General features: G+C 47.1%; 1 protein-coding gene and 1 non-coding gene across 13 annotated transcripts; both read left to right on the top strand.

The window, feature by feature from the left end:
• The first annotated feature begins 564 nt into the window (after positions 1–564).
• On the top strand, positions 565–22,145 carry CHD4 (chromodomain helicase DNA binding protein 4). 12 transcript variants are annotated; one of them, XM_067004496.1, is made up of 40 exons: positions 565–710; positions 1,506–1,667; positions 3,644–3,771; positions 3,958–4,149; positions 4,556–4,674; positions 5,126–5,367; positions 5,451–5,578; positions 5,708–5,843; positions 6,287–6,468; positions 6,597–6,836; positions 7,760–7,963; positions 8,070–8,275; positions 8,556–8,687; positions 8,986–9,082; positions 9,484–9,675; positions 9,774–9,974; positions 10,937–11,074; positions 13,019–13,140; positions 13,255–13,428; positions 13,766–13,907; positions 14,366–14,497; positions 14,605–14,722; positions 14,935–15,059; positions 15,355–15,592; positions 15,766–15,938; positions 16,096–16,276; positions 16,378–16,464; positions 16,631–16,719; positions 16,800–16,933; positions 17,401–17,545; positions 17,727–17,892; positions 18,267–18,376; positions 18,587–18,719; positions 18,967–19,044; positions 19,153–19,290; positions 19,383–19,491; positions 19,815–19,947; positions 20,956–21,151; positions 21,266–21,441; positions 21,562–22,145. In XM_067004496.1, the coding sequence occupies exons 2-40, from the start codon at positions 1,571–1,573 to the stop codon at positions 21,577–21,579; spliced, it is 5,751 nt and encodes a 1,916-aa protein (XP_066860597.1). In that variant the 5' UTR covers positions 565–710; positions 1,506–1,570; the 3' UTR covers positions 21,580–22,145. The 12 variants fall into 12 exon arrangements, with proteins under 12 accessions (XP_066860597.1, XP_066860593.1, XP_066860586.1 ...); XM_067004492.1 differs by having other exon boundaries at positions 16,354–16,464; positions 18,584–18,719; XM_067004485.1 differs by having other exon boundaries at positions 16,354–16,464; positions 16,613–16,719; positions 18,584–18,719.
• LOC125180594 (small Cajal body-specific RNA 11) lies at positions 17,920–18,059 on the top strand. Its single transcript, XR_007159284.1, has one exon. It is a non-coding gene; the product is annotated as a small Cajal body-specific RNA 11 (non-coding RNA).
• Positions 22,146–22,295: the final 150 nt, after the last annotated feature.

Genomic DNA, 22,295 nt, shown 5'->3' with positions numbered 1-22,295 from the left:
CACGGAGGGCGGCTGTGAGTATTATGGGCTGGCTGGCTGGACGGTGGCTCCCGGCGACTATTATGGGATGCCTGCCCGCGCAGGGGGGGTGGTGGTGGTGGTGGTGGCGGTGACTATTATGGGATGTGCGCCTGGGGTATGACTATTATGGGATGTTCCGGGGGTTACTACAGCTTGCTGTCCACCCCCCCCCCCCCCACCCCAAGCGGGAGGGCCGTGACTATTATGGGATGGCGGGCGAGGGGCCGCGCCGCGGGGGGCGCCTGCCCCGGCGCGGGGTCCCGGTCGTGGGGGGTGGTGGTGGTGCGGTGTGTATTATGGGATGTCGGAGCGAAGGGGTGAGAGGGTGGGGAGTATTATGGGATGTTGCTCGGCTTGGGGGGGGGGGGGAGTGGGGGTATATTATGGGATGTTTCCAGCCGGGGAGGGGGGGTATTATTATGGGATGCCGGGCCGGGCAGTGAGTGGGAAGTTCTGAGGGGAGGACGAATATTATGGGATGTCTCGGTTGGGGGGGGGGTTGCCGGGGAGATGGAGGCGGAGCCTGTTGCCGGGGTCCCGGGGCATATTATGGGATGGAGGCGGGAGGGGGGCGGGGCCTGGCCGGGTTTTTTCCCCTTTAAGAGGCGGTGCCGGGGCCGGAGCCATTTTCCCTTCAGCAGCAGCAGCAGCGGCGGCAGAGCGGAGCAGAGCTGGGGGTCTGGAGCCGGGTGAGGAGCCGGGAGGGGACGAGGGCGGGCAGAGCCTCCCACCACCTCCCGGGGCCTCCCCTACGCGGGCCGGCGCCCCCCTCTCCGTCGGTTCTCGTCCGCGGCTACCCCCGGGGCCGCGCTGTCCCCTCACGGGCGGCCGCAGGACGCGCCCCTCTTCCCCCTCCCGGCGCAGCACCGGGTCGGGGGGGGGGGGGTGGCCTCCCCGCCGGGCCCTGCCGCTTGCAGCTCGGCCTCCGCCCCGGCGGCCGTCCCCGGGGAGAGGCGGCCCCTCGCTGCCTGCGAGCCGGACTTCCCCGGCCCCGCCCCGCCCCGCGCCCCCGCCCGAGAGACCGTGCCCCCCCCCCCCCCCCCCCCCCCCCGCCCCCCCCGCCCTGCGCCGCGCAGCCCCGCTCCGGGCGGGGGCGCGGGAGCGGCGGGCAGCGGAGCGGGGCTGCGGGCGCCGCCGAGACGACGGCGACGACGACACCTTTTGTGCGGGGTCCCGGGGGTTCGAAATGACCTAGGGCTGTCGTTCCGGGCTGCAGGAGCTGGGAGGGTGCTCCCCTAGGACAGCTGCTCTGGCTGCCTTGCAGGGGATGAGGTGCTGACTCAGTTTAACGTCTAGTGCCTTCAAAGCCTGCCTCGTCGCGACTCCGATCTGATACCTGCTGCCAGCGTTTCTGTTATCCGTAGGCTCCAAACGCAGTGAAGTTGCTAGCTAAGCTTTCTCGCAAGGATCGTCTTGGTAGCACTATTGCTTGGAAAACCAGAGTTCGTACCTGCTATAACTTTCTCTTTTTCTTTTCAATGAAGTACTGGCTTGACTGGCAAGAAGACAGCACCTTCTATAAGCCCGGGCCTCCCCCAGTCTGGAGGACATGGCATCGGGCATTGGATCTCCCTCACCGTGCTCCGGGGGCAGCGATGATGATGAGATGGAGATTCTGTTGAACAACGCTATCCCCCAGCACCAAGGTATCGAGGGCCTGCAGGGCCCGTGTGTGAAGTGGGGTAATGCTCCTCTCACGATGGGTATGTGAAACGCGTGATCTGCGGGGGGGGGGGGGGGGGGGGGGGGGGTATCATTTTTGACTAGGAGTCAGGCGTGCGGTTTTGATTTGGATATCAGAATCCTGGGTTTACTTCAAATCGCGAGGCTCGTGGCTTCGCGTCAGGTGGAGCTGACTTTGTTCCGAGACATCGCGGGTTGTCGGGGGCGCATGCTTTGAGGAGGTGTGAGGGGTGGAGGCAGTGTGTCCAATTCTGACAGGCTATGAAAATGTCTGCAAGTTTCATCTCTCACGAGTGGGGAGGGGAATGGGGGGCACTATGTGAAAGGGCAGAACGTCTGGCTTTTTCATCAGGGATCTCAGACCTGCTGACGTCCAGAGCCAACTGCCCTGGGCTGTTGCGTGACCCACTTTTTCTTCACCACACCCAATTATTGAGGCTTCTTGTGGTTCTTGCTCTGTGCTGTCTGCTCACCTTTGCTTTTCTTGTAGTCTTTGTACCTTGCCTTTTCCCTCTTGCTTGCATCCTCATCAACATCAGACTGGAGTTAGAGCCCTGGGTACTCTTCTGTTTCTGGTGGTATCGCTGCATGTCCATGGAGCAAGTCCATAAACATCTGGATTCTCTGCTTCCTTGTAAAATGGAACGCGTATCCTAATGTGCTGGACTGTAAGACAAGTTTGACTTTTCTTACCAGGTCATGCTGTAGTGTTGTTGTAGTATCATATGAGAAAATGTTGCATCTGGAAAGGGAAAGTGATGTTAAGGGCTGCTTGGCTTTTTCTCTTGAGGTTTGACTCTAGGTGCCTTCTGGTCCCGCTAAAATCTTAGGTAGGGGGAAGATTGTCAGTAAGCCTTGTAAGGAAAATCTTGGTGAAGAAAAACTTAAAATCATTGCAAACTTAAGAGCTTTAGGAGATGCATTGGAAGGGATGGGACACTAGAGGCTCTAAATCGGAACTAGCAGGAAAGGAAGATGTGGAATCTCTGAAGGAACTGGTGTTGCAGGACCGTGCGAGTGAACAGATAACTAATTGGCTGGCAGTGTGTCAGGGATGCAGGGACCCCAAATTCTGAGAGCTCTACCTGCGTCACCTCATCCCACCGCTGCAGCTCTCTCGACCTGTGGCTTCCTCCATCCTGCCCAGCTCCTGTGGTCAGGAGGCCATTTTCCCTTGGAGGGAGAAGGAGTGACTCTGGCTGTGTGCGATGGGCGGGGCGGCAGGGGAGGGCGAATGGCTGGGCTGCTCCCGCAGACTGCCACAAAGGAGCAGCGGGCTGCCCCTGCCCCGGGGGCCTCGGGGAGCCAGGCCGCTGCGGGGAGCCAGGCCATGGGGATGGGAGCTTGCACCGCCCTGCCCAAGGGGTGAGCTTGCTAGCTGTTGGCATAGAGGGAAGGGCTGGGGGGAGAAAGCTGCGCCAAATCCAAATCAGAACCGAGCTGCCGAGTAGCAGCTTACCTATGGAGGAGGCCAAGTAGTGGCGTACTGGACTGTACTTTGCATGCTGCTGTAGGATGCTCTGCCCAGGTAAAGAGGTTAAGTAACTTATCTTATGGAGACCTGAGGACTGAAACAGTATCCTATTCATGTTCTCCAATATATTCACTACTTCAACTCCTTTAGATGTGGCCATCTACTCTATGCCCTTTCCTCTTATTCGGTTAGGGCAAACTTCTGGTCCTTGAGATCTGAGTGCAGCTCTGCTTGGAGAAGGAATACTGTGGAAATAGGCCTTGTTGAAGGGAGGGAGGAAAATGTGTTCCTTACCATATGATTAAATAGTATATGTTATAAACTGTAACAGGGTAAGAGGTTGTAAATGCTTCTGTATTTGTAAGTATGTAGCAACTAGACAAATCAAGTGAAGTCTGTGAGAAGAGGGCTATGGTGTAGTGCACAGATGGAGGTTGAAATTATACGTCACTGTTTCCCCTCCAGAGCCTGAAGAAGAGCCGGAAGAAGAGCTTCTATCTGAAGCTGAAACACCCAAAATCAAGAAGAAGAAGAAGCCCAAGAAACTAAAGGAACCCAAAGTGCCCAAGCTCAGCAAGCGTCAGAAGAAGGAGGTGAGGAAAAGGATGTCTTGGATGATGCTCAATGGATATGTGGCATGAGCGGACTGGCTTTGTTGTTGACCTAGAGCAGCAGTCCGTTGTACAAATCCTCTAGAGCTTGGGGAGAATGTGGCATTTAGTGCTTATCCAGGGTATTTTCTCACAGCTGCCTGATCTTCTCTCTCCCTCCCTCCCCAGCTGGGGGACAGCTCTGGTGAGGGCAATGAGTTTGTGGAGGAAGAAGAAGAGGTTCTGCGCTCGGACAGCGAAGGCAGTGACTATACTCCTGGGAAGAAGAAAAAGAAGAAATTAGGGCCTAAGAAGGAAAAGAAAAACAAAGCTAAGCGCAAGGAGGAAGAAGAAGAAGAGGAAGAAGATGATGACTCCAAGGTGAGAGGATACCCTGCTGATAGACTGCTTGTTACTCGCTTCCGTGTATCCGATTTTGGGGATCAGTGCTGTTTGTGACTGTGCATGAAGTGGGGATGGTTCAGTTTCTGCCTCTCCTAAACTTGACTGACCTGAATGCTTTCCCATCTTGCATGCCTTCCTCTCTCCTACCTTAAACACACCTAGAAAGTATATTGAATCAGCAGACTTTTCCCACCTCTGATGTTCTAGTGAGGCTGTGTCCTATGGTAGTGACAAGTGAAGGGGGGGGCTGGAGGTGAAAATCCCCCAGTCTTGACCCACTGGGTCATCTGTAGATGAAAGGTATATGATAATGTAGATTTATGGAAGCTCTTTTGTAGAGCATGTGCTTTTGCTCAGAGTTGCTGTGATTCTCTTTGCACAGGAGCCAAAGTCATCTGCTCAGCTCTTAGAGGATTGGGGCATGGAGGATATTGACCATATCTTCACAGAAGAGGATTACCGCACTCTCACCAACTATAAAGCTTTCAGCCAGTTTGTCAGGTGATCTGCAAGCCTGTAGCACTTGGAAGGGCTGCTGAAGGGGGAAAAAAAAAAAGATGGGACAAGGACTGACTAGGTTTCATGGTTTTGGAACCTCAAGACACGTTAGAGACACTAGCATCCTACCTAGTGCGAAAACTGAAGCAACACTAAAATAATTGGTTCACATCTTTTGTTTTCGGTGATTGAAAATGATGCAAGTCCTTACTCCTAGTCCACTTTTTTCCCCCTAATGTGCTAAATTCCATTTTGATCTCAAATCCTGGAGCATTTACCTCCACACTGTGTGAAGGATGGGAGTGGAGAGATTCATTGCCTGTTGAGATCAGAGATTAGAAAGGAATGTAGTTTGGGAGAGAAGTGCTGCTGGGGGGGGGGGGTAATGGGAGGAGAAAGAATCATCTAGACTTCAGGCTGGTTCAGTAACTCTTCCTTCCTTAACTGTATGCAGGCCACTTATTGCAGCCAAGAACCCTAAAATAGCTGTGTCGAAGATGATGATGGTACTGGGAGCCAAATGGAGGGAGTTTAGCACAAACAACCCCTTCAAGGGAAGTTCAGGTGCATCTGTGGCAGCTGCTGCAGCTGCAGCTGTTGCAGTAGTGGAGAGTATGGTGACAAACGTGGATGCTGTGCTGCCGCAGCCCCCTGTAGAGGTGCCGCTCAGGAAAGCCAAGACAAAGGAGGGCAAAGGTGAGATGAAAAATCGGACAGGGGTGGTAGAGAGTGATGTCAAGGCAGTAATCCTTTTGACTCACAGGCTCCTCTGTTCGCAGGACCCAATGCCCGGCGGAAGCCAAAGGCCAGTCCTCGTATTCCTGATATCAAAAAACCTAAAACAAAGAAAGTGGCACCTTTGAAAATCAAACTGGGAGGATTTGGCTCCAAGCGTAAGAGATCATCAGTAAGTGACCCTCCTTCCTTGATATTCTGAGGAGGAGCTATGACATGGTAGAGATGCTGGGATCTGGGTCTGATTGCTGTCCCCAGCGTGCATGCCTGAGAAGCACATATTTCTTCTTCCCTACCTCAGAGTGAAGACGATGATCTGGATGTGGAGTCAGACTTTGATGATGCCAGCATCAACAGCTACTCTGTTTCAGATGGATCTACCAGCCGTAGTAGTCGCAGTCGCAAAAAACTCAAAGCTGGGAAAAAGAAAAAGAAAGGTATTGCTGCTTTCTGTCAGTTGGAAACAGAATTGCAGCTAAGTGTATAGAGAGATGAATGTCTGTGCAGCATATGGGTCCTTATCAGCGTACTTGAGGGAGGAGAATCCTTCATGGAGGAAGGACCTGATATTACTTCCAGTAAAGAAAAGGTGTCCAGGAATTCTTTTTCTCTTTGGTAGAGGAACAGATAGTGCTGAGTTTCCCTGGCCTAAGCTATACCTTTAATTTCATGGGTAGAAGGAGTCCCAGGTGGTTTTGTTTCACTTCTGTTTCAGTTTTTACCCCCCTGCCTTGTTTATTACAAGGATAGAGAGATACAGAATCCAAAACTCACTCTGCAACTGTGTAGTCTGTTGGTGCTGAGGGAGCACCAGCCCTTGCTGCAAGAAGCTTGTATCTGCTGTGCCTTGTACTATTCTAACTTCCCACATCCTCTGCAGGTGAGGAGGACTCCACAGTGGCTGTGGATGGCTATGAGACTGATCACCAGGACTACTGTGAGGTGTGCCAGCAGGGAGGAGAAATCATACTGTGTGATACCTGCCCTCGTGCCTACCACATGGTTTGCCTCGACCCAGACATGGAGAAAGCCCCAGAGGGCAAATGGAGCTGCCCTCACTGTGTGAGTACTGGATTCCTCTGAATTTGTTGTCAAGGGGGAAGGTCAGTTGACTTGATACTGTTCTTCAGTGCTAATGAAGATAATCGTGAATGCGTCAGTCTGATTTTTCTGATTTCCTACTCCTGTAGGAGAAAGAGGGCATTCAGTGGGAAGCAAAGGAGGATAACTCTGAAGGTGAGGAGATCCTGGAAGATGTTGTGGGGGATGCTGAGGAGGAAGATGACCATCATATGGAGTTCTGTAGAGTCTGCAAGGATGGAGGAGAGCTGCTATGCTGTGATGCTTGTCCTTCGTCCTATCACATCCACTGTCTGAATCCCCCATTGCCAGAGATTCCCAATGGGGAGTGGCTGTGTCCTCGCTGCACTGTAAGTTTCTGCTATACCACTCTCCTGTTGCTAAAAGAGCAGATGGATCTGTTCCCTTTTGAACATCACATTTTCCTGGAAATGCTAGGTCCTCAGAGAAGGCTATTGCATTTTTGTCATAGTTTGCTGAGGTCTGGATCTCTATGGTTGGATGTAGCTTGGTTGTTTTTACTCTAGAGAGCAGGAAGTACAGGATTACAGCAATTGAGTTTCATGAGGTTTGCCCATGTGTGAAGTAGTTGGGCAGTCTTGGGTCCAGGATGCCAAAGCTGTTTTCTTGGGCCCTGTGTGTATGTAAAAGCAGCAATATGAGTGCAAGCAAATTCAGCACTTAAATATTTTAAGCTAATACTGAGCCAAACAGATTTTGTACTGCAGGCTCTGTAATGCCAAGCCCTCTCTTAGTAGATGGTCAGAAGTTTCACACTGTTGCAAGACGTTACTGAAATGAAGTATTACAAATGGCATTAGATGCTTTCAGTAAGTGATGAGGACTTCAAAGATAATGAACAAAATAGAATCTGCTTCAGGGTATATCCCTATACTGGGCTGATAGTTCCACAGAAAAACACTTTCTGTACATTGGAGTTCTGGTTGGATGGACTGACATTAAGCCCAGCAATTTGTGTATTTCATGTGGAACTTCTGATTTTTTTTTTGTGCCCTGGGGAGACAACTAAATTAAGATACTGAATTGGATTCCCCAGTCTTGGTTGGGAGGGGAGGGAAGACAAACTAGAGAAAGCTCAGGGAAATGCTGGAAATAAGAGGATAAAAGCTTCCAAGCCCAAAGAGCAAACTCCACCTGTGTAGTAAAGCTATAACTAAGGAAGAGAACTGTGACGCTTTGAACACACTGTACTCCTCAGCACTTGTGGTTAGAATACTTGCAGTCTGATATAATAATCTGTCTAACTTTTTAGTGCCCTGCTTTGAAAGGAAAGGTGCAGAAGATCTTGATCTGGAAATGGGGTCAGCCCCCAGTTGGTCCCCCACCACCACGTCCACCTGATGCAGACCCTAATGCTCCTCCTCCTAAGCCTCTGGAGGGTCGGCCTGAAAGGCAGTTCTTTGTCAAATGGCAGGGCATGTCCTACTGGCACTGCTCTTGGGTGTCAGAGTTGCAGGTGAGTTTAAGACTCTTAGCTATCCACCCTTATGATAAGGTTATTTCTGTGGGTAGTTGAGGGGGAGAGATACTTATGATCTTTTAACTCTTTGTCCTGACTCCAGCTGGAGCTGCACTGTCAAGTCATGTTTAGGAATTACCAACGCAAGAATGATATGGATGAGCCACCCTCAGGGGACTTCGGAGGTGAAGAGGAGAAAAGTCGAAAGAGAAAGAACAAGGACCCCAAATATGCTGAAATGGAGGAGCGCTTCTACCGATATGGGATCAAGCCGGAGTGGATGATGATCCATAGAATCCTTAATCATAGGTAGGGAAGGAAGCAAAGACAAATTACTCTCATTTAAATACCTGTCCCTGTGGAAGAGCAGGAGGATTTTCAACAAATGCCGTAGGGTTAAGGGAGAGCTGATGAGCTAAGCTGCATTGTGAATGAGGGGGAAAAATGGGAGTTCTTTTGTTTATATGACAAACATTGTTCTTGTGTTTCTGTTGCTTCATTAAGGGATCCTTTTCTTCTCTCCCACTTGAGTGGATTGAGTGAATGCTGTCTTTTCACTGTGCTTAAGACTTACTGGTTTCTCCCTCAGTGTGGATAAGAAGGGGAATGTCCACTATTTGATTAAATGGAGAGACCTGCCCTACGACCAGGCATCATGGGAAAGCGAGGATGTGGATATCCAAGATTATGACCTTTACAAGCAAGCCTACTGGAATCACAGGTAGGAGAAAATAACTAGAGGTCACGTTCCTCTATCTCAACAGAAAGTATTTGAGTATGTCATTACCTAGCACTGGCTGCATACATGGAGATAGCAAAGAAACATCTTTGTGTTGCTGTCTCCTTATTCCTTTGGGCAGGAACCTTATACCTCTCCATCAGTTCATGAAGGTTCCAACTTTGTTCTCTTGATCATATTTGAGTTACACTGATTGCCCCCCTGTTCTTTGTGATAGTTTTCCCTTGGACTATTACAAAAGCCATTAAACTTGCATATTCTTGGGACTGTCTCTGCATAGGGAGCTGATGAGGGGTGAAGAGGGAAGGCCTGGTAAGAAGCTAAAGAAAGTGAAGATGCGGAAACTGGAAAGGCCCCCTGAAACTCCCACGGTAGATGTAAGTTACTGTTCACTGCTTTGGTGCCATCTGATGGAGCTGGTTATTTCGAGTGGGGCCGGGGCTTGGTAAATGGGCAACCAAAGGGTGACAAACACAAGGCTTATAATTCCTTCCAGGCCTAAAAAGTAAATGGATTCATAAAACCTTCAGACAAAGGCCTAGCTTTTGTAAACTGGAAACAGACTGGCTGGCTATTGGTAGAAAGAGCTTGTAAAAAAAAAAAAAAAATGGGCGGGTTGATGGACACTTTCTGGCTCTTTAGGGATTTAGTACTGGACTTAATCTGGTGGTTTTTAATGGAGTCTAATCTACACTAGGGAATATGTATTGACTAGGAAAGAACTCTTGGTAATTGTATTGCTAAGGTAAATCTCAACTCTTCCTTCTTTCTGCTGTAGCCAACAGTGAAATATGACCGGCAACCTGAGTACCTTGATGTAACAGGGGGTACCTTGCATCCATACCAACTGGAAGGACTGAACTGGCTGCGTTTCTCTTGGGCTCAGGGCACAGATACAATCTTGGCAGATGAAATGGGTCTGGGAAAGACTGTGCAGACAGCTGTGTTCCTATATTCCTTATACAAAGAGGTGAGAGGCAAAACATAGCTGGGAGAACACTACCCAGGAAGACGCTGCTTGAGTGAGTGGATGCATTCATCTAATGGTCTTACTGATTCTGTTCATAGGGCCACTCAAAGGGACCCTTCTTGGTGAGTGCCCCACTCTCCACTATCATCAACTGGGAACGAGAATTTGAGATGTGGGCACCAGATATGTATGTAGTGACCTATGTTGGGGACAAAGACAGCCGGGCCATCATCCGTGAGAATGAGTTCACTTTTGAGGATAATGCCATACGTGGAGGCAAAAAAGCATCCAGAATGAAGGTACAGAACTCTGCTGTATTGCAAGCCTGAGCTGGAAGAAGAGATGCACTAGACTGGCTTTCAGCAGCCAAGATTCAGATATTCTGAAATCCCTGGGAACTGACTATACTTCTAGCTTTGCAGGGGAAATAACTACAAATCGATGACTACTGGGTATTTAGTTAGACTCCTTTTCTAGACTGTTCTAAGCACTTACCGGTCTGAACCATACAGCACTGAAGAAAAAGGGTGTTGACTAAAGCAATACTGGCTATAGGCAAGCCTTTTTATTCTTCTGCTTAATCTGTGAAGTTGTATATCATACTTCCTACAGATCTAAGTCAATGTCAGAATTGCCAACCTGCATCAATTTGACTCTTCCTCCTTAAGTCTGTATGAGGAACTGGCTGGTGGTAAAGCCACATCTAGACATCCGAGAAGTTGCGTCCTGTGCCCAGATAGGAAGGAAGATCCTGATATAGGTGGCTGTTTTTTAATAGAATTTTAGTCTAGCTACCAGCTTTTTTTTTTACTAGGAAAAGTTTTCCCAGTGGCAGAGTTAAATAGGACTCCTTGGTTTCAGTTCCCTTGAAGTTTATCTGCACGAAGTACTAACAAATTTAAATTTTTCTGATAAGCTATTTATCTAAGTCTTAACTTTTTGATGAGCTACATATCACCAGATCTTTCCATAACATTCCTCTATTCACTGCTTATTTGTAAACTTGTTTCAAGACTTGGTTACTGTCCATAAGTAGTAACAATGGGGTTGAGGAGACTTACTTGAGTAAAACAAGTAATAGGGGATTGAAGAACTGGAATGCTTGGGTAGTATTTTGAATCTGTTGACAGGAAACAGCGTGTCAAAACCATTTTTCACAGTTCAACCATGGCTTGTTGGAACAGCTTGGAGAGACCCTGCATCCCCTTTGTCTTGGGGCATTCCCTTATCTCATTATCATGTCCCTCGTTTTCCTTTGCAGAAGGAAGCTGCTGTGAAGTTCCACGTGCTTCTCACCTCCTATGAACTGATCACAATTGATATGGCCATACTAGGGTCTATTGACTGGGCCTGTCTCATTGTGGATGAAGCTCACCGACTGAAGAACAATCAGTCTAAGGTACAGAAAAGCATAGGTAATAAGGTTTATAGGCATGACATGCGTTGCAGAGATTGTTCAGAAGAATAGATTGCTGTTCCTAAGCAAGTAAGTTTGTCTGCCAGCTCTTAGTCATATGTTTGACAGCAAATTTGATGCATTATCTTAAAGGCGGGGAGGGGTGGGGGGAACAACCTTCATTTTGATTATAACTGGTAACAATTTCACTTGTCATGTCTCATTCATTAAAACAGTTTCCTTTCTGGTTGAGTAGGCAATTGGTATATACTGGAAAACTAAAAAAAAACAAACAACTGGATGTTTAAAAAAAAAAGACAACAAACACACGCAAAACCTGGATGTTTTTTCTTAAAAAGAGGCTTCTCTGGAAGCAGATCATATACCTGCAACAGCTCTATTCTGAAAGGGTTTACCATATTGAGTGTAAAACAAGCTTCATGAGTACAATCGTCCTGCTTCCAGAGTAGTCTTGGTCTCTGCATTCATCGAGCTTTGTAGCAGAGCTAATTAGATGTTATAGAAATGGGAGAGGTGGCCAGGGGTGTTCAACAATGCCTGGGCAAATGCTGAAAGCCATACAGCTGCTTTCATACAAGGCTGCACCTTAACTAAGCTTGTTTTAATTCAGTTGAATTGACTGTACTTTCTTAATCCAGCCCCTCCCTAAGCCCTTGTGCTTTAATTCTGGTATTGATTTGTCTGTCTTCAGCTGGATTCTAGGGCTTAGTACACTAAAAACAACTGTTACTGGAAATCTGGTTTTATAGGTTCTTGCAGACTGTAAGAGAAAGTTACTTCTTTGTTTAAAGAAAAAAAAGTTTTAGCTTTTCAGATCCAAGTGTGAGGTATCTTTCCAGTATATCACAGCTGTGCTTGATATCGAGTTTCCAGATCATGTTTGATTGTAGGCCCTAAAACTGGATGTTGTTCTGTGCTTAGAATTGAAATTATTGGAAATGGTAAAGAACACTTACTATTCATACTCATGAACTGAAAGAGAATATTAAGTCTCAAGGCTTCACTATGACTAAGTTGCAATTGATTATCCACCAAGACCATTAAGTCTACCTTTTTCTAGATCGGTTTCCTGTCCCTTAAGGACAGCTTTAGGTGTTTGGATGCAAGACAGATCAGCTTTTTTGACAGGTGGTGATGTTTACCTACCAAAGGGTATCTTTTGCAGATATGAGTAACTTCCGTATTTGATTCCAAGAAAGGAATCCTTCTGGTATGGTAACCAAAATGAGTGGTGGTATTTCTTTTGATTTTGTTTGCCACCTAGTACAAGCTACTCTCACACTGTTTGATGCTGTATCATGTTAAGTTTAAAACGAGCAAACAAATGGCCAAGTTCATAAATTACTGCTTTGTCAATTTGTGCTAGCAAACACTATATACTTGTGCTTTTCAGTTCAGAACCTTACCTGCTCACTAGTTCTGTCTGGAATTACTTCATTGTTGTGAATACCAGCACAAATTACTTTAAAGGCACATTGGCAAACCCTTAGCTCTTTCTCCTCTGCTTGTTTAGAACTCTGGAATGCTGCCAGGATTGATATGAATAGGAAGACTGACTTAGTTATTTCTAGAAGTCTCGAGGCAGAGAAGTAAGAATGTAGAATGCTAATTTAGAGGAAAAAGTACGTAGTATAGCAGTCTGGAAAAGATTGGTGGTCTGAAAGCTTGTAACTTAAAAGAGCAAGGGAAACTTTCTAGCACCTGATGGCTTGTAGGACTTGCTGCAGTCATTTGTTATGCAGAAGAGTGATCCAAATAAGATCAGTCTAGTGGCCCTGACTGGAATGAGAGCTACTTGGAGCTCTTATCCAAACAGCTGATATGATCTAAATCAAATTCTAGCTTGTTCTTTTTTCTAGGACTTTTTTTTGTAGGATTGTGACTTAAGTCTTTGTGTCTCTCCCTCTTCCTTCCCTGCTTTTCCAGTTCTTCCGTGTGCTGAACGGTTATTCACTCCAGCATAAGCTGCTGCTTACAGGAACTCCCCTGCAGAACAACCTGGAAGAACTGTTCCACCTGCTGAACTTCCTGACACCAGAGAGATTCCAGTATGTCTTGCAGTGCAAGTCCAGGCAAAGCCTGCTTGTCTTCAAACTCCTATCCCCCCCTTTTTTTTGCTCTTTTTCCTTTGTGGATTTTGCTGAATGTCTGTTTCTCTGCAGTAACTTGGAGGGCTTCTTAGAAGAGTTTGCGGATATAGCCAAGGAAGATCAGATTAAGAAGCTGCATGACATGCTGGGCCCACATATGCTGAGGCGTCTCAAAGCTGACGTTTTCAAGAACATGCCATCTAAGACAGAACTTATTGTCAGAGTGGAGTTGAGCCCCATGCAGAAGTGAGTGTGGGGATGGATGGAGCGTTTGCTGTGGAACTACTGTTGCTCTGTTCTGCAGTTCCAAAGAAGCTGCTGAAACAGCCTTAGCCTCACTGTAGAGCTTTCTGCACAGCGGATAGGAGGAAAATTTCCTGCTGCTGCTGTAGTTGAGGGGAGGAATAGTCCTGTGGTCTGATGTAAGGGTTAAAAGGATAGTAACTGCCACTGGCAGAGCCTAGGTAGTTGCCAGGTAGTGCCAGGAGCTGTACAGAAGTTAACAAAAGAGTATGTTGCTCTCATGAGGGGTGCCTGGGGCGTGTGTGTGTGTCTATATGTATATATTTTTTTCCCTTTTCAGGAAATACTATAAATACATTTTGACAAGGAACTTTGAGGCACTGAATGCACGTGGTGGTGGTAACCAAGTTTCCTTGCTGAACGTTGTTATGGATCTGAAGAAGTGCTGCAACCACCCCTACCTCTTTCCTGTGGCTGCTATGGTATGTCCAGTTGCTGACTTACTCTTATATAAGCAAATTCCCTGCTGGCTGTTACCAGGGAGACCGTGAGCTCCATGGCAAGTATGGAGGGATTCCCTTTTCATTCTTGTGCTTTTTTTCCCCATCTTGTATATTTCTGCCTTTATGTAGACATCACATACTGGAAGGCCTCTCCTTTTCCGGTATCTTTATTGAGAAGTAGGAACATCTTTTGATTCACACAGGATGAGGGAGACAGAGTAGGGACTGAGTCAGAAAGAAGAAGGGATCTAGGAGTTAAATTGCAAAATAAGTAGCACAGGCTGGCACTGATGTTTTGTATAAGTAATGCTATGCATTGTGGTTTTACTGAGTTAAATGACTAGACGTGAGTCAGCATCTGAAGAACACAGCTAGGGACTAATATCAAGCAGAAGCAGTTTTCTTCTCTTACCCCTCACTTTTTTTTTTCTTTTTAGGAAGCTCCAAAGATGCCAAATGGCATGTATGATGGTAGTGCTCTTATTCGAGCATCTGGAAAGCTGTTGCTGCTCCAGAAGATGTTAAAGAATCTCAAGGAAGGAGGTCACAGGGTGCTCATATTCTCTCAGGTATGTGAGGGAAAACCTTAAAGCTGGGACTTCTGTTCCTGAGGAAAGGAGCCTGTTCTGGTATCCCCTTGTCCCTCAATTTTTTTGTGGTGATTTTTGATATGCAGATGACTAAAATGTTAGACCTTTTGGAAGACTTCCTAGAACATGAAGGATACAAATATGAGCGGATTGATGGAGGAATCACAGGCAATATGCGTCAAGAGGCTATCGATCGCTTCAATGGTAAGAATTCTCCTCTGTATTTTATGTACAAAATTAAATTTCTTGCTTTGTATGTGCTTAGTGTTCAATATGGGATTGTTGATAGTGGCCCGAGTCTTCTGTTGCTCTCCTGGAATCTTAAACTGGTAGTGATTCCCCTGAGATGGTAAAATCCTTGTTTGAGTAATGTGCTCTTCCTTGATTACTTCTGTTCTCTTCTTTTTTTTTCCAAGCTCCTGGTGCTCAGCAGTTCTGCTTTCTGCTTTCAACTCGAGCTGGGGGTCTTGGTATTAACTTGGCCACAGCAGATACTGTGATTATTTATGATTCAGACTGGAACCCCCACAACGATATCCAGGTGAGTTTGAATGAGACTACTCACTATATGGAGTCTTTGTGAGGAAGAAGGGAAGTGAAAGCATCAGAGGGAGTGAAGGAGTTTGTGGTGACTTCCCTTCTAGAAACATGCAAAATTAGAGCAGTGAGGATGGGTGGAGGTGGAAAGTGAACAAGCAGAGGATTCTTCCAGGGCATGTCTTAACTAATGTTAAGAGCAAACATGAAGGCAACTGGGAAACTTGCGGAGGTAGGTGGGGTGTAGCAGGCAACTGCTTGTGTTGCTCTAGACTGTTCTGAGTGTCTCCCTCTTCCAGGCCTTCAGTCGTGCACATAGAATTGGACAGAACAAGAAAGTGATGATATACCGCTTTGTGACAAGGGCCTCAGTGGAGGAGCGTATCACTCAGGTGGCCAAGAAGAAAATGATGTTAACTCATCTGGTGGTGAGACCAGGATTGGGCTCCAAGACAGGCTCCATGTCAAAACAGGAACTTGATGACATTCTCAAATTTGGCACTGAAGAGCTCTTCAAGGATGAGGCAACTGAGGGTGGTGAGTGCCTGAAAGTAGAACTGAAGGAGGTGGGGAAGGACTGAATCCTTAGCCTAGCTAGTAACTGTAGGCACAGTACTGATCAGAGCTCTACAAAGAGGTCTAGGGTGCCATATCGTCTCATAGTCCCTTGAGATCCACATAGTAGATGTCTGTCTGTGCTTCTCCCTCAGGGGATAACAAAGAAGGTGAGGACAGCAGTGTTATCCACTACGATGACAAAGCAATTGAGCGCCTGTTGGATCGGAACCAGGATGAAACAGAAGACACAGAACTTCAGGGCATGAATGAGTATCTCAGCTCCTTCAAAGTGGCCCAGTATGTAGTTCGTGAAGAGGAGATGGGGGTGAGTATGAGGTGGATATCAGCTAGGGTCTTCTGGTGAATTGTATAAGATCAGTTAAGTAAATCAAGCTCTGCTTTTAAGGGCAAGTAGGCATAAATCTACTCAGGCAGGTTGGGATATGTAACATAAGGCTCTTAGTTGTACCTCTGTGTGGCAGGAGGAAGAAGAGGTTGAACGGGAGATCATAAAGCAGGAGGAATCAGTGGATCCCGATTACTGGGAGAAACTGCTCCGTCACCATTACGAGCAGCAACAGGAGGATCTGGCCAGGAATCTGGGCAAGGGCAAACGTATTCGCAAGCAAGTTAACTACAATGATGGCTCTCAGGAGGATAGAGGTACAAAAATCCACAGGAACCTGGGGGAAATGGGTGTAAGTATATGTTACTGGGAGAGTAACGGAGTAGCGTCTCAGGCTCACGTGCTGTTTTTCTTTCAGACTGGCAGGATGACCAGTCAGATAATCAGTCAGACTATTCAGTTGCTTCTGAAGAAGGAGATGAGGACTTTGATGAGAGGTCTGAAGGTAAGTTCTGGTGAAGCCAGAGTTCCTGGGTCACTTTCTCTGCATGTAGTAACAGCTGGGACTTTGGATGCTTGGTACACTTTGTGGTGCCCTTCTGTAAGGGAAGTATTCACGCAACAATATGCTGTGCATTGTCTCTCCTCCTTAGCTGCGTTTCTCTCTTCAGCAGCTCGTCGGCCTAGCCGCAAAGGCCTGAGAAATGATAAGGATAAGCCCCTGCCTCCTTTACTTGCCCGTGTAGGAGGGAACATTGAGGTAAGTAGCAGCAGGATAGGTCTTTAAATTCTAGCTGCTTCTATATGGCTGTTTCCATATCCATCTTTCCTTCATTCTAGGTCTTGGGTTTCAATGCCCGCCAGCGGAAAGCCTTCCTTAATGCTATCATGCGCTATGGAATGCCACCTCAGGATGCGTTCACCACTCAATGGCTTGTTCGGGACCTCCGGGGCAAGTCAGAGAAAGAATTCAAGTAAGTGCATTAGGCAGGGATTGCAACATTTAGCCCCTTTGAGGAAGAATGAAAAATGGCCCTCTTCTGGCCTTTTTGTAAAATATTAGTTTGTCCTTTGCGGGGGGCAATGAGGAGAGACTAGGACCTGGGGGAGACTAGGGTATTGCTCCTAGTTCTCTTCCTTGGACTCAATTCATCAGTCACCAAAATCAAATGCTTGCATAGCCAGGCAAGCACATAATAATACCTTCCAAGTTCTTTCCAGGCTTACAGTTGCTTCTGGCTTAACATTAAGTCAGCTGTGTCCTCTGTGAATGTAACAGTTCTGTAAGGAAACTCTCTTGAAGGGGGCCTGGAACCTCAGAAATTGTCAGTCATGATGGTTTAGAATGCTTGGAGTGACTTCCATTGTCTGGGAAGGGGTCTGATGTATCTCCAGCTAACCTGTTTTGTGGTCTAAATTACTTGTCTTTTAACTGCTCTAGGGCCTATGTCTCACTGTTCATGCGCCATTTGTGTGAACCTGGAGCTGATGGTGCAGAGACCTTTGCAGATGGGGTCCCTCGGGAAGGTCTTTCTCGACAGCATGTGCTTACTCGCATTGGGGTCATGTCACTTATACGCAAAAAGGTAGGTGCCTGAGAGCACGGTAGCCTTTTCTCTCCATACAGCTTCTAGTTACTGGGGTGCTGAGCTACTGAGTTCTCTTCTTCCCCACCTATTTCTTCGTGTTGAGTGATCTGTCTCTGCTAGTTTGAGGACAAGTTTTGTATGACTCTTCCTGTGATGTCTTTCTCTCCTTCTCTTGCAGGTGCAGGAATTTGAGCATGTGAATGGCCGCTGGAGTATGCCAGAATTGGCAGAGATAGAGGAGAACAAGAAACTTTCACAGCCAAGCTCCCCCTCTCCCAAAACTCCAACCCCTTCAACACCAGGGGATACACAGCCAAATACACCTGCCCCTGTCCCTCCACCTGGTGAGAGCTTCCCCCTTGTGAAATCCTGTGTCCTGACCTCATCCTGGCTCTTCCCCTCACCGGAGCTGTGGTGGTGGGGCTTGGGGGTGGACACAGATCAACTTACCTCTCGTGTTAGGAGGGCTGCCAAATATATTTGCAAACCCTTAAAGGCAAGAGAGGACACTAGCTTTCCTTGGATGAACAGATATAAGTGAGAAGTCCTGTGTTTGTGGAATGTGGTTTCATCTTGGGTGTTATTGGTCCCGTTTGTTTGGGCATAATCTCCAGGAGTGAAGGAGATGTGTGTTTGGTTACAATGAAGGAAAGACCTTACTGATGGCTTTTTTTCCTTCTCTTTTCTGCTGTGCTGCTGTGGGATGGGGAATATACAGAAGAGGGAGTGAAGGTGGAAGAAGGAGCCAGTACCAAGGAGCAAGGAGAGTCAGCTGAACCAGAGAAAGAGCTTAGTACCTCTGCTACGGAAACAGAGGTCCCTATGGAGGTGGGTGTTGTTGCTTGTTTGCCTCATGCAATTGCAAATGTCTCTACTTCTGCCCACGCTTACAGTTCTTGGAACAATGCTTAAAGATAACTCTTAGGTCCTCAGAGTTGGCCTAGCAGTTTTGTGCATCTTTACTTTCAAAACTGATTTGACTGTATTCTGTTTCCATGTGCTGCTTTGTCTCACTTCTCAATGACTTGTCCTCAGCAGTGTGCCCAGCCTGTGGAGACACCACCACAGGAAGCAAAATCCCCAGCGAATCCCACAGAAGCAGAAGAGAAAAAAGTAGAGGAACCGGAGGTGAAGGAAAGACCAGATGAGCCAATGGAAGTTGAAAGCAAAGGTATTTCTAGAGAGGTTGTTTAATACCTTCAACATAACATGCACTAAAACAAACAAACATACAAATGTCTTCCTAAAGCTGCATCTTCTCTGCCCTAATATTGCACCCTACAGAAACAGACATAATCAGTGGGGGACAATTCCAGGACTTCGAACAGGGAGTCAGGGAGCAGTTTTAAGTTTCACAGATTCAGGAATAAAGCCTTGTACTTGCCAGCTACATTTTGTGTTCCCCTTTTCTCCTGCAGCTGATGTGGAGAAAGTGGAAGACAGAGCACCTATTGAGAATACTCCTGAACCTCCTATAATCACCTTGGATGAGAAAGGTGAGTCATGTTCCATCCTCTTCCTGAGTCTATCTTTTGCAAGGATTCATTGTGGGTTCAACTTGCCTTGTTGTCTATGTTCTTTCTAATGACTTCCTGTGTGTACAGATGAGAAAAAGGAGGATGATAAGAGAGATGTGGTGATGCTGCAGAATGGGGAGATGCTGAAAGAGTCAGTAGATGAAAGGCACAAGAAGGCAGTAAAGCAACGGTTCATGTTCAACATAGCTGATGGTGGCTTCACAGGTACCAGACATCTTTATATACCTGGAAGTATAAGGTACTACTTGTTTTCGTGAAATAACTTTCAATTATTTTTGTGTATCTTGCCTTTCCAGAATTACACTCCCTGTGGCAGAATGAAGAGCGGGCTGCAACTGTCACAAAGAAGACCTATGAGATATGGCATCGGCGTCATGACTACTGGCTCCTTGCTGGAATTATCAAGTATCCTTACCCTGATAGACCAGTTCTCTCCCCTTGTACATAAACTATTCCTGTGAAGGTGACCGTCTCAGGTCTGACTGCAGTACATTCAGTGAGTGTTTTTATCTTCTTTCACCAGAGTGAAAGTGATGGTGGGAGGAGGGTTTTCTTGTCAGCACAGTTAAGATTTAGTAGGACATAGTTCTCATTCCTTTTCCTTGGCTCCTGCTCCTCCCCTCTCTGCAACCCCTTTTCCCCCACCTCCTCTTGAGAACTGTGTCTGCCTGAGCTGCATATTCCCTTGTTCTCACTGCCTTTGTTTGCCTGAGCTCATCCCATCTCAGTCATGGCTATGCCCGTTGGCAAGATATTCAGAATGATCCACGTTACGCCATCCTCAATGAGCCCTTCAAGGGTGAGATGAACAGGGGTAACTTCCTGGAAATAAAGAACAAGTTCTTGGCAAGGAGATTTAAGGTAAGGTGCTCTCTTCAGTGTGACAAGTGCCTTTCAGCTGGATGGGCCTTTAAGAACAAGATGATTGCCTTGTTGAGCTTGATGTTTTGATTTTTACTTTTTTCACTGAAGGGAAGGTTTCTGTAGTGCCTTTTATTTAAAAAAAAAAAGTTACCAAAATCATGTAGTAGTGTCATGATAGGAGTCCTTTTCTTTTGAAGTGGTGTTGAGGAACTTGGTTCAGTGCACTCTCCGCTTCCCCCTCCTCCCAATGTTGCTTCAACTGGCATGTAGGAGGCTGAAGGTTCAAGCAGCTGTTCCCACCACAAGTTCTGCCTGATGTGCTACAAACCATTCCATATACCTAAGCAGAATTTAGAAAAGTTGAATAACATTATATTGGTGAAAGAGTAGCTTTCGGTTTGTCCAAACCTACTTGGGAGTGACTACCATTTAGCTCTGGAAGTTAAGACCGACACAGATTAGGCCATGTAATTCTGAATCTTGGAACTAAACATTAATTTGATATAGTCTGGCTGATCAGCTCTGCTGTAATAGTATTCAAATTAATTTCTCCAAATGTCCCTGATATGCTGAACTGTTCTTTAAACACTTTCTGTACGTAGCATAGGATACTTCTCACTCAGGTTCTAAGGAAAAGCTTTATCCCAAATGCTCCATGCAGAAAGAGTGAATGAGCAAGTAACTTGGTCCTCAAAAAGCCTTTAAAAATCTGAGCCATCTTAGCAGAGGAATAAGAATTTGAGTTTGTAGTAGTCTTATTAGACTAGACATACGTAGCCTGGTTTTCCTGTGTACCTGATCTGGCTTAATGGAGCTCTTCATTGTTTTGTGGTGTTTTAGGCCTTACTCAAAGATAAACAGAAGCTGGTGAAAGGGGTCTCGGGTGCAGAATCTCATCTTATGAAGCAGTAGAGAACTAGATCAAGAGCAGACTGAGGGGTGGTGCGAACAGGCTGCTTTTCCAGCAACTGCTGGAAGACTTCTCATTACTACCCTGTCTTGCAGCTCCTGGAGCAAGCACTGGTGATTGAGGAGCAGTTGCGACGAGCTGCCTATCTGAACATGTCAGAAGACCCATCTCACCCCTCAATGGCTCTGAACACACGATTTGCGGAGGTGGAGTGTCTGGCTGAGAGCCACCAGCATCTATCCAAGGAGTCGATGGCTGGGAATAAGCCAGCCAATGCTGTGCTGCACAAAGGTGATTGTGTGTGCTAAGCAAGAGTGGAGATGTTTAGCATCGCTGCCCCCTCCTGTCTCTGTCCTGTGCAGCACCTCTGCTTTCTTCCCCTGAATGTGTCCGTTTATCTTCCAGTTCTGAAGCAGCTGGAGGAGCTTTTGAGTGACATGAAGGCAGATGTAACTCGTTTGCCAGCCACTATTGCCCGCATCCCACCTGTGGCTGTGCGCCTCCAGATGTCGGAGCGCAATATCCTGAGCAGATTGGCCAACCGCAGCAGTGAGCCCCCTCCACCGCCCCCTCCTCAACAAGTACGTACCCTTGCTCATCCCTAAGCAGGCCTGTCTAGGGGTGGAAACAGCCCTGGTTAGGGATGTGTTGATGGTATAATATGATAGTATTGATTCAGGTCGTGTTCTCTGGTCCTACAGGTGGCCCAGCAGCAGTGAGCCCCCAGCCCAGTGCTGTTAATCTTTCGGCCGAGCTGAAGTGACCCTCCCTCCCCTACCCCTTCACACTCTACCCCTCTGCCTGACATTCCTGACTGGGTGCTGTTTCCCTCCATGGAAGCTGCTGTGCAGGTCTCCGGGAGGAGGAGAGACTCCTTCCGCTGCAGCCAGCCCGTTGGAGCAAGGAGTGTGCTGAGGAGAGAGGGGGACATATGACGGACTCTGTACATAGTGACTGGAGGCCGCAGCGCCACGTCTGTTACACGGAGAGCCTGGCTACATTGCTCGCTGCCTTGGCCTGGGATTCCAGTTAATTTTTTTTGTTTTCTAATTTTATTTCGCGTTTGTTTACTGAGATGAGTGCACAGGTGAGACCAAGCAAAAAAAAAAAAAGCCAGGACAGAGACAAAGCTACCTCCATCAAGATCCTTTTTAATACAGAAACTGACCGGACTTGTCCACTAGTAACTATAATAAAAAAACACCAACAACAAAACAAAAAACATAAAAAACAGAGCAAAATCTTGGTAAAACTGAAAAAAAAAATAAAATTTCCTTGTATTTTATTTCGTTTCCCTTTAACAGCGTGGGGGGTAACAGACTGTGTGGGGAACGCGCTCTGTGGAAATAAGGGAGGGGCGGCCCTGAGGGGGAGGAGGGCGACGCCGCCATGTTCTGTGCCGCCGCCAATGGGCGGGCAGGGGCGGTGGCGCCGC

The sequence above is a fragment of the Anser cygnoides genome, chromosome 1 (assembly GCF_040182565.1).
Source record: "Anser cygnoides isolate HZ-2024a breed goose chromosome 1, Taihu_goose_T2T_genome, whole genome shotgun sequence".
Taxonomy (NCBI): Eukaryota; Metazoa; Chordata; class Aves; order Anseriformes; family Anatidae; genus Anser; species Anser cygnoides.
Note: the sequence above shows the minus strand (reverse complement) of the source record. Positions and strands in the feature narration are given on the sequence as shown.

Bases quoted from the DNA above. Each gene is read 5' to 3' on its own strand.
- CHD4 (XM_067004448.1), top strand. From the start codon at position 1,571: ATGGCATCGGGCATTGGATCTCCCTCACCGTGCTCCGGGGGCAGCGAT. The intron at 4,675-5,125 runs GTGATCTGCAAG...AACTGTATGCAG, and splicing joins GCTTTCAGCCAGTTTGTCAG to GCCACTTATTGCAGCCAAGA. The intron at 16,277-16,353 runs GTACAAAAATCC...GTAGCGTCTCAG, and splicing joins TGGCTCTCAGGAGGATAGAG to GCTCACGTGCTGTTTTTCTT.